The following is a 10,333-nucleotide window of genomic DNA, read 5'->3' on the forward strand; positions in this document are numbered from 1 at the left end:
CCGTTTAGACCCCTCCTCCTCCAGTTCAGACTCCTCCTGTTCAGACCCCTCCTCCTCCCGTTTAGACTCTTCCTCCTCCCGTTCAGACTCCTCCTCCAGTTCAGACTTCTCCTCCTTCCGTTTAGACTCCTCCTCCTCCCATTCAGACTCCTCCTCCCGTTTAGACTCCTCCTCCCGTTCAGACTCCTCCTCCAGTTCAGACTCCTTCCGTTCAGACCCCTCCTCCTCCCGTTTAGACTCCTCCTCCTGGAGCAGAGATGCAGGCAGGACGTTTGTTCTCTTTTCTGACTGTTGTTGTTTTTGTCGTTTAGTTCATCCACGGCTGGCTCATCCTGTCCTCCCTCATGCTGCTCTTCTGGTTCAGCTTCATGTATCTGGGGTGAGTCCTGCTCTCCTGAGGATACATCACAGAGTTTGAAGGGGATCGGGTGGTGAAGGAAGCTAAATCAGTCTAAGAACAGCAATCTGCAGCTGTTCTAGTTGACCCAGAACACAGGTTGCAGCGCTGGTCCAGGTGCATTATGGGAGTTTTTCTCTGTGTCCCGTCAGTGAGGTGTTTAAGACTTACAACGTGGCGGTGGACTACCCGACAGTGGCGATGATCATCTGGAACTTTGGGGCCGTCGGGATGATTTGCATCCACTGGAAGGGGCCCCTGCAGCTGCAGCAGGCCTACCTGATCCTCATCAGCGCCCTCATGGCCCTCGTCTTCATCAAGTACCTCCCTGAGTGGTCGGCCTGGGTCATCCTGGGAGCCATCTCCATCTACGGTCAGGAGGCTCCAGCAGGGTTCCAGATGTAACGATTTCTGTGGTCTGACTTCCCATCATGCCTTGCTCTGTGTTGTTACAGACCTGGTGGCCGTTCTCAGTCCCAAAGGACCGCTCAGGATGTTGGTGGAAACGGCTCAGGAGCGTAACGAGCCCATCTTCCCCGCCCTCATCTACTCCTGTGAGTCCTCCGGCGTTAACACACACCTCAGACAGGACGCCATCTTAAATGAACAGTGGAATCTTTACGTGATGACATTAAAGGCAGCACGTCCTGGACTTCAGAGTTCAGAGAACTTGTAAAACAACGGATGAGGACTTGAACCAGATCAATCAAAGCAATGGAGGCGGAGCCTCAAACTAACGCCGCCTCTTGTTTTGTCTGCGAGCAGCTGCCATGATGTGGACGGTGGGGATGGCGAGCTCGACGGACGCCCAGCGCTCTGAGACAGGTGCAACGTCACACCGGCTCTTGTCCTCACTTCCTGTCTGTTCGTTTAACCTAACAACACATTTCTGTTTCAGATGAGGAGGCGGAGCAAAATGACAGGAGGGCGGAGCCTCGGAGTCAGCAGCCGAGGGCCGTTTCAGAGGACGAGCTGGAGGAGGAGCGTGAGTTCAGTGGCTGCAGGGGTCAGAGGTCATCAGGTGTGGTGTGTGTGTGTGTGTGTGACGTGTGTGTGTTGTGCGCCTGCAGGCGGGGTGAAGCTCGGCCTCGGGGACTTCATCTTCTACAGCGTCCTGGTCGGAAAAGCTGCGGCGACGGGCGGAGACTGGAACACCACCATCGCCTGCTTCGTCGCCATCCTGATCGTAAGTTCTGCTGTGTGAGGGACAGGTGAGAAAGACTCACCTGTCCCTCACCTGTCCGTGTCCCTCACCTGTACCTGTCCGTGTCCCTCACCTGTACCTGTCCCTCACCTGTCCGTGTCTCTCACCTGTACCTGTCCGTGTCCCTCACCTGTACCTGTCCATGTCCCTCACCTGTCCGTGTCCCTCACCTGTACCTGTCCGTGTCCCGTCTCAGGGTCTGTGCCTGACTCTGCTGCTCTTGGCCATCTTTAAGAAGGCTCTGCCGGCGCTGCCCATTTCCATCACCTTCGGCCTCATCTTCTACTTCTCCACCGACTTCCTGGTTCAGCCCTTCATGGACAACCTGGCCAATCACCAGTTCTACATCTGAGACCTAGCCCCGCCCACCTTACCTGCCTCCTCGTTATCCTGATGCTGAAGTCTGTTGATGCACAAAGACTTCTTCCTGTCCAGGTCTCGGAACCACAGGAAGTGATGTAGTAGTCACAGGAAGTTACCTGGTTGTCTCTGCTCAGGTGTTTAATAATCTTTTTGTCTTTATAGTTTTTGTCTCTTTCTGATGATTCGGAGCTCGCAGAAACATTTATTCATTCTGAGAAGAAGAGGAGGAGCTCATTGTGATTGGCTGATGCTGCTGTCACTCAAGGCAGACACGCCCCCTAAACGTCTGTAGTCTGAGGTCGACTGACCTGAGACCAGCTCCTCTCAGTCATTCAGGAGCTGAAGTACGGAAGCCCAAAGGGGACAATATTAAAACAAAGTGGGCGGAGCTACGGGTTCATACCTGAGCTGAGTTCCCTGAGGTTCTCTCAGGTTCTCACAGGTTCTCCATCGCAGCAGGGAGCTCTGATTCTAACAACTACATTACCCACAATCCCCGGAGGAAGGACTTTGCTTTCAGCTCTGTGATTGGACGGAAACAGAATGATGCATCCTGGGAGCTGAAGTCAGTTGTTGTCAGAGAATCAGATATTAAATTATTAACAGTTTGTTTTGAGCCATGAAAACGGAAAAATGATGACGTAACAAAATAAAAGTCTCACTGAAGCTGTGTGTGCCATTCAGTCAAAATAGGAAATTTTATTGTGAAATAATTGTAAAAAACTTATAAAGTTAGTGAAGTTTGATGATGTTTTTTATGTGTAAGTGAACTAATTTCATCTGTTTAATGTTGGCCTTTGTGGGCCTCCATACGCCGTCAGGCTGCTCACATCCTTTATTCTGGAAAGCTTCCTGTACCTGCCGGTGAAGCAGGTCGGTTCCTGTCGGACGTGCAGCTTTGGGATCAGATTAGGGTTAAAGCATCAACAGGAAACAGAAATGTTGCTCTGAAAAACATTTTTTAAAATAAAAGCCCCAGCTCTGTTACACTAAACTCCTTACGTCTTGTTTGTAAGATTTCCTTAAAATGTTTTCTCCAGTTTTCCTTAAAGTTCAGGAACTTCTGGAATTCCTGGAAGCCAGAGGTGGAGAAAGTCCAGCTGCAGGTTTCCATCAGAACTTCTGCTGTTCTGCAGCTTCAAGGTTCCTGACGCTTCTCCGCTTCTGAGATGGTGAGCAGCAGAGTCTCAGTTCAGGATGATCCAGAACATCACTGAGAAAAAATGCATATCGCCCGCCGCCTGCCTGCTCCTGCTTTGGGCCCCTGGGCCACCAGAAGGCCTGAGAAGGAGGGCCCTGAGAGGAGGGCCCTGAGAGGAGGGCCCTGAGAGGAGGACCCCTGAGAGGAGGGGCCTGAGAGGAGGGGCCTGAGAGGAGGGCCCTGAGAGGAGGGCCCTGAGAGGAGGGCCCCTGAGAGGAGGGGCCTGAGAGGAGGGGCCTGAGAGGAGGGCCCCTGAGAGGAGGGGCCTGAGAGGAGGGCCCTGAGAGGAGGGCCCTGAGAGGAGGGCCCCTGAGAGGAGGGGCCTGAGAGGAGGGCCCTGAGAGGAGGGCCCCTGAGAGGAGGGCCCCTGAGAGGAGGGCCCTGAGAGGAGGGTCCCTGAGAGGAGGGTCCCTGAGAGGAGGGCCCCTGAGAGGAGGGCCCTGACAGGAGGGCCCCTGAGAGGAGGGGCCTGAGAGGAGGGCCCTGAGAGGAGGGCCCTGAGAGGAGGGCCCCTGAGAGGAGGGGCCTGAGAGGAGGGCCCTGAGAGGAGGGCCCCTGAGAGGAGGGCCCCTGAGAGGAGGGCCCCTGAGAGGAGGGCCCTGAGAGGAGGGGCCTGAGAGACTCCATGAAGGCCAGTAAAGACATGTTGACTCAGTTTCTTCTTAGTCTGTTTGTTAACAAAGCAACCGTTAATACTGTTAATGTTTTCATTGATGCGTTTCCGTGGTTACCTAAACATTGAACGTAGCTCCGCCCCCTGACCTCAGGTGTATGTTCTGATTACATCATCCTCAGGTCCAACAGGCCTCCCAGCCCTACAGCTGTGTTAAGCCTCCTGAGGACGGATTCAGACGCAGTTTTTATGTCAGAAACAGGTTCTGGACTCTGATTGGTTCCCTGATGCTCCACAGAACCAGAACCACTTAGGATTAGTCAAACCAAAGAACGCCCAGTTTAAATCTTATACTTTGTAAAATATCAAATTAAACAGCTTTAATGTTTCTAACTTTAAAACATTTCAATCTTTATTTTCCTCAAACATTGTTTCAATGAAACCAAATAACTTAATTTTCAGAGAATATTCAGACTAAAATCAACATTTTCTCTCAGATCCTAAAAAGGTTTTAGTAAAACAAAGAGTTCTTTCTTCTTTCTGGGACTCCAGGCGCTTCCAGCAGGAAGCAGCAGAGGGCGGCGCAGAGCTCCGACGCTCCTTCAGGTTCAAAGAAGAAGAAGAAGAAGCTCGGGTTTATCATCAACATCGTTTTATTCTACATTTTAAAAAAGTTCATAAAGACACACGGGAGACAAAAAAATATCAGGGTACATTTTCACAAACTTTAATTTCTCTCCTCGAACTGAGATTTGTTTTTCAGCAGGAACGCCGCCAGATACTCGATGGGGTTCGGAGGCCTGAGGAGACGAAAACAACCAGAGAAGAAGAAGAGAGGCTTTAAATTAACACAACCAGAGAAGAAGAAGAAGAAGAGGCTTTAAATATGAAATCTTTTCCTCTGAATGTTTACAAACAAACAAACAGCTCTTTCTGTGTTTGAAGGAGAAAAATCTGATTTTAACCCTTTTTTAAACAACAAACATGACCGGGTCACAGAACTGAACCGTGACCTGGTACCAGGTCTGAGGACCTGGTACTGGGTCACAGAACGGAACCGGGACCCGGTACCAGGTCTGAGGACCCACCTCTCCTTGGCGAGCACCGACAGGCCCTGCAGCAGGATCGGTACCACGGTCTGGTCCAGGTAGGCCCGGGTCGGCAGCGCCTGCAGGTCCACCTTCTGCTTGGACAGCTTCTCGGCGCTCGTCTTCTCATTGTCCACTGTCCTCTGAGGAGCAAAGCATGCTGGGAGTCTGACTCCGCCCACAGGGAGCTCCAGTGTGTGTGTGTGTGTTTTACCTGGATGTTCTCCGTCAATCCGAACTCCGCGTGAGGGTTTTCAGAGACCTGCAGGAGGATTGAGGTTCACTGAGGTTCTGATGACCCGGCTCATTAACTGTGTGTGTGTGTGTGTGTGAGACTGACAGGTGGGGGTGTGTGTGTGTGTGTGTGTGTGTGACTCACAGGGGTGTGTGTGTGTGTGTGTGTGTGTGTGTGTGTGTGTGACTCACAGGGGTGTGTGTGTGTGTGTGTGTGTGTGTGTGTGTGTGTGACTCACAGGTGGGTGTGTTTGTGTGTGTGTGACTCACAGGTGTGTGTCCCTCCATGGACTGATCTGCGTCTGTGTGATCTGAAACACAGATTTGTTTGTCAGTAGGAGTTTGATTCTTGTGCGTCTGCAGACTCCAACAGAACATCTCTGCAGGTCCTGTTGGTCTCAGAACCTGCCCATGATGCGTTCACTGACCGTCAGCCATCAGAACTCTGGATCAGTTTCAGTTCATTAAAGCCATCATAGCTGTCAAATATGCAGTTTTTAAAGTTTCTGATTTATGTTTGAAGCTTCTAACAGATTTTCTCCTTCATTTACTAAAACGTCTGGAGGTTAACAGAACTCAGCAGCTCGGCGCCGCTACGCTTCCCCCCAGAACCGCTCGGCGCCGCTCTGCTTCCCCCCCAGAACCGCTCGGCGCCGCTCCACTTCCCCTCAGAACCGCTCGCCCTCGCAGCTTTCAGATGTTTCTTTTCAGCAGCAGAAGAAGAACTTTATCCTTTCCTTCAGTATTTCCACATAATGTTCTTTCCTCGTGATGCCGTCTATTCTGTGAAGTGCACCGGTCCCTCCTGCAGCCAAACAACCCCACACCATGATGCTGCCACCCCCGTGTTTCACAGTCAGAATGGTGTTCTCAGGCTTTGTTTTTATTTGGTGTCTGTAAACTTCTGGTTTCAGCTGTTCTGGCTCCAAGGTTCTGACAGAACTTTGGGACCAGAACCTTCGCAGACTTTGATGTAGACGTCCTATCAGTAACTGGACCCACATCCGGCCGGAACCCGAACGTGTTTGTTTCAACACTTCATGAACTGATTAGTTTTTAGGCCACGTTTAGTCAGAAATGAACGAATGAATGAATGAATAAATGAACTCAGCGGTTCTGAAGTTTATCAGCTTTAAAATGGCGCCGAAGAAAAACTAGCAGGTACTAAACTGTAAACTGAACCATCGTGAGCTGATCCGGACCGGACCGGACCGGACCGGGATCCAACTGTTTTCTGTCCTAACGGCGGTAAATTAGCTTAGCATCCCGTTCCCGCGCCGCTTCCGGTCCGTTCAACACTAACGAGAAGAAACTACTCCCGAACCTTCAGCTGGACGTAAAACCGTCCAATCGAACCGGAAACACGCGCCACGGAAACTAAACTGCACCAAAAACCACAAAAGAAGAGATCAACGGAAACAATGAACTCACCGTCCGCCATGTTTGTTATGGATTTGTACGCAAGAAATCCAACTTACGTCAATTCTCTTCTGACACTACGTACAGACGTCACATCCACCCTACGTTTCCGCTCTGAGAAGCTGAACTTCAAAATAAAAGCAGAACGGTAAATATTTTATTTATTCCAAAACAAAATATTTTTTCAAAAGGTTTTCGATAAACCGTGCAATATTTTTTATCTTGAAAGTAAATAGAAAAATACAAAATCTTTATGTTTCATTAAATAGCTTTAATTATTTCTTAATCTTTTAATTAATTTTACTTACGAAGTTCTAAAACATTTTAAATTACATGTTTAAACTATGTAAACCATTCAAATCAGCACCATGAAAAAAAGGATTACTTTATTAGTCTGCAAATAAAAGAGTGACTTTTATTATGGGATGTTTGTCTGGGACTAAATACATTTAATATATTTGTATATAATAATTTTCACTTGATATTAAATGCAAAATATTTGGATGATGATGAAATTAAATACAATCATGACAGAAAATATAGAATAATTTTTTTTTATTAGGTAAAGTAATTATATTATAAAATCTTGAATCATTTTTAACAATAAAACCCAAATGTTTGAGGAGGTTCAGAACCGTTCTCATCAGGGTTTTCTGAACAGAAGATCCAATCGGACTTTTCATCCTCAGAAGATGAAGGGAATCAGAGCCTTCCTGGAGCGAGGATAATCCTGAAACCTCTGCTGGTAATCTCTGCAAAACACAAAGAACCGAACCTTAATCTGAGACAAACAAGGCCAGAAACAAAGTTCTACAGGTTCTGTGCCTCTGTGACCTGATGAAGGTATAACTCAGAGTAACAACGAAGACTGGACTGTGTTGGTACCTGTGGTTCTGGACTGTGTTGGTACCTGTGGTGGTGGACTGGACTGTGTTGGTACCTGTGGTGGTGGACTGGACTGTGTTGGTACCTGTGGTGGTGGTAGGCTCTGGGTCCGATGGAGCAGACGGTGAAGAAAGCGAAGGCGAAGGCCGGTAAAGACCACACTGCGACAGCGTAACCGCACCACTCGGTGATCTCTCCCAGGAAGTTGGCACCAGAAACAAACTCAAACATCCCACCTGAAAGGTCAGCTGGAGGTCACATGACTGAAGGACCACAGGTGGGTACGAGTGAGTTCTGGATCTGGACTGGCCGTACCGTGAGGGATACTGTAGACTAGTTCTCCGGGTTTCCTCAGGGTCCGCAGAATGTGGTCGCTGTGGATGTTGATGGTAAGACCGACGAAAAACAGGAGAGAACCTTCAAAGAATTAAAATATCCAATCAAACGTCAAAGATCCCGACTGAAGTTCTGTCTCAGTTTGGACGCTACAGGTATGATATTTGGGTTTTGGATCTCTTTTACTCTTTGAATTATTTTACTTTATTTACATCTTTCTTAATTAAACTTTTAAAATATTTGAAAAAATCGTGATGAGTTTTAGAAATCTACTTCAACTCCTTATATTTTTAGCTTTTAGTTACTGGTCAACCAGGTGGTCCAGGATCAGGTGTTCTGTATTGATGTGGGCGTGGTTTAGCCAGGTGTGACTCACCTGCTGTGATGTGGGCATGGCTTAGCCAGGTGTGACTCACCTGCTGTGATGCGGGCGTGGCTCAGCCAGGTGTGACTCACCTGCTGTGATGCGGGCGTGGCTCAGCCAGGTGTTCTCGAAGCGGGCGCAGTGCAGCAGGTTGTGTCCCTGCAGGAAGCCGTTGAGCGAGCAGAAGATGAAGGAGAAGAAGATGATCTTCAGAGGGATCGGTTGTCCTCGGGTCAAACAGGAATAGATGAGACTCCTAAAGAACAAACTGAAGTTACTTCCTGCTTGCTTGTTAGGCTCCACCCACATTGGCCCTTTTGGCATCCAGCCTATACTCTAACCAACTACTGACCACAGCCAGGTGAAAAGCATGTGTGATCATCTCAGGGTTCACTTTTTTGACTGAATTCTGTGCGGTACAGACTGACACCTTTAAAAACTGGGCCTGCTTTTTGTCCCACTGCTGCCAACACCAACACAGGTAGAGGCCGTGATAAGTGGTCTGTTGCCAAGCCTTCATCACAGCTTCCTCGTGTTTTTTGGTATTGTTTGACAGACAAAGTTCCACAAAAAGGCAGCATTTGTTCATCAATACACAGGTTTTCCTCAAGTGGAAGCTCTAAGCCTCTTCTGTGTATGGCACCATAAAGAAGCTGCACCTTAAAAAACACAGGTGCTGACCTGACTCTGGTTCACCTGAGACCCGCCCCACTAAGCTTCATGTACTCATCACTACTAGAATGTAGAACTGTAGAAAAGTCTGATATATCCAAGAAATTCAAAGATTCTGAGCTGAGGACAGGTGGACAATGACAGGAACACAGGGGGGACAGGGAGCAGACTACACAACAGGAAAAGGACGAAACAAACATAGATCACAAGATTCAAAATAAAGCTGTAGGAACACAAGAGAAACATGAACCCCAACAAACAAGAACTTAACTCAGAGTTAACCAGGAATAAAACAACTACAGGAACACGAAAACACTAAAAAACTAAACACAAAAGAAACTCAAAACACCCAAATCCTGACATTAATGTTCATTAATTAGTCTTTAATGTTCATTAATTAGTCATTAATGTTCATTAATTAGTCATTAATGTTCATTAATTAGTCATTAATGTTGATAAAAGTGGAATAATTAGTCTTGTCCTTCCATCACTACATAAACTTGGATGAAAAGTTTTCACTCTTTGGTTTATTTAAGTCAGACTTCAGTGTTTGTGGAAGAAGATGAGTTAAATAAAAAGCATCAGTTCTAATTCAAACCTAATGTTCTAATATGGCTAAGAACGAGAGGTTCGGTTCTGACTGGACCTGTAGAAGTAGTGCAGCATGAAGGTGATGAGCAGCAGCATCCTCCCAGTCCCGGTCCCGGTCCCAGAGTCCAGAAGCAGCAGCAGCAGAGGCACCAGGAGGGCCGGAACCTCCTGCAGGAACCAGCCGGGTCGGGCCGGGCAGCAGCGGCTCCGGGCCGGGCTGTACCGGCCGTACTGAGCGCAGGTCCGGTTCTGCTGCAGCAAGTAGGCCACCCCCCCCAGGATCAGCAGCCAGCTCCCCCAGGCAATGGTGCTGACCCGGCACTCCATCCCCCGAACCGGACTGACCTGCTGAACGCGAACAGAGGAGAACCGACGGAGGCTCAGGAGCAGAGGCCAGAGGCCGGTCCAGTACAGTCCGGTCCAGTACAGCCCGGTCCAGTTCAGTTATAGTTCAGCTTTAACAGCTGGTTAATTTTCAGTCAGTTTGATGGTAAAATGACTAACAGTTCAGCCCGGTTCTAACAGGTCGGCCCGGTTCCAGGCTGTGTCTGTCTCCGTCTGAAGTCAAGTAAAAGTTTTAAATTAACTTCAGCTGCTGGACGGAACATGAAGAACTCAGAACCTTCAGAATGATCTCAGGTTCTGCTGGCATTTAGATTAATTATAAAACATTTTCTGCTGATGACAGACTGTCAACCTGTTCAGACCAACACAGGTGGGTTAGTTACCTGTCAGGACAAACACAGGTGGGTTAGTTACCTGTCAGGACCTCACAGGTGGGTTAGTTACCTGTCAGGACAAACACAGGTGGGTTAGTTATGTCAAGAACGCAAGGTAATTTGTCCATGAACGAGACCAAAACCAGACACAGAGACAACAGCTGAAGGTAAGTGCAGTTTATTTACAAGTGTCCTGAATATATACAGTGAGAGGAATCGTGGAATGATCTGCGGAGCAAAAAGGGAC

General features: G+C 48.4%; 3 protein-coding genes across 8 annotated transcripts in view; 1 reads left to right on the forward strand and 2 right to left on the reverse strand.

Moving 5' to 3' along the window:
- psen2 (presenilin 2) overlaps positions 1–2,951 on the forward strand; it is a 6,597-nt gene extending 3,646 nt beyond the window's left edge. Inside the window, exons 5-11 of the mRNA XM_037974956.1 lie at positions 312–379; positions 550–770; positions 853–951; positions 1,163–1,222; positions 1,296–1,382; positions 1,468–1,583; positions 1,798–2,951. Of these exons, the coding sequence (XP_037830884.1) occupies positions 312–379; positions 550–770; positions 853–951; positions 1,163–1,222; positions 1,296–1,382; positions 1,468–1,583; positions 1,798–1,953 (807 nt within the window). The 3' untranslated portion in view covers positions 1,954–2,951. The remainder of the gene's footprint in view (positions 1–311; positions 380–549; positions 771–852; positions 952–1,162; positions 1,223–1,295; positions 1,383–1,467; positions 1,584–1,797) is intronic.
- Positions 2,952–4,210: 1,259 nt separating this feature from the next.
- On the reverse strand, positions 4,211–6,660 carry dpy30 (dpy-30 histone methyltransferase complex regulatory subunit). Of its 3 annotated transcripts, XM_025003394.2 has the most exons (6): positions 6,532–6,660; positions 5,371–5,411; positions 5,081–5,128; positions 4,867–5,009; positions 4,493–4,578; positions 4,211–4,378 (listed from the first exon to the last, which is right to left on the reverse strand). In XM_025003394.2, exons 1-5 carry the CDS (start codon positions 6,539–6,541, stop codon positions 4,506–4,508), a joined length of 315 nt encoding a protein of 104 aa, XP_024859162.1. In that variant the 5' UTR covers positions 6,542–6,660; the 3' UTR covers positions 4,211–4,378; positions 4,493–4,505. The 3 variants fall into 3 exon arrangements, with proteins under 3 accessions (XP_024859162.1, XP_017260210.1, XP_024859163.1); XM_017404721.3 differs by lacking the exon at positions 4,211–4,378 and having other exon boundaries at positions 4,409–4,578; positions 6,532–6,639; XM_025003395.2 differs by lacking the exons at positions 4,211–4,378; positions 6,532–6,660 and adding an exon at positions 5,529–6,387 and having other exon boundaries at positions 4,409–4,578.
- Positions 6,661–7,057: 397 nt separating this feature from the next.
- The window catches only part of LOC108229061 (3-oxo-5-alpha-steroid 4-dehydrogenase 2-like), a 3,848-nt gene continuing 572 nt past the window's right edge, over positions 7,058–10,333 (reverse strand). For 3 of the 4 annotated variants that reach the window (XM_037974581.1, XM_037974583.1, XM_037974580.1), the window contains 5 exons: positions 9,423–10,156; positions 8,197–8,360; positions 7,720–7,821; positions 7,490–7,640; positions 7,058–7,271 (listed from right to left, as the gene is read on the reverse strand). In XM_037974581.1, the coding sequence (XP_037830509.1) occupies positions 7,205–7,271; positions 7,490–7,640; positions 7,720–7,821; positions 8,197–8,360; positions 9,423–9,694 (756 nt within the window). In that variant the 5' untranslated portion in view covers positions 9,695–10,156 and the 3' untranslated portion in view covers positions 7,058–7,204. Of the gene's footprint in view, positions 7,272–7,489; positions 7,641–7,719; positions 7,822–8,196; positions 8,361–9,422; positions 10,328–10,333 lie in introns of those variants that run through there. The other variant, XM_037974582.1, reaches the window with a different exon arrangement.

This window comes from Kryptolebias marmoratus, linkage group LG3 (genome assembly GCF_001649575.2).
Source record: "Kryptolebias marmoratus isolate JLee-2015 linkage group LG3, ASM164957v2, whole genome shotgun sequence".
Taxonomy (NCBI): domain Eukaryota; kingdom Metazoa; phylum Chordata; class Actinopteri; order Cyprinodontiformes; family Rivulidae; genus Kryptolebias; species Kryptolebias marmoratus.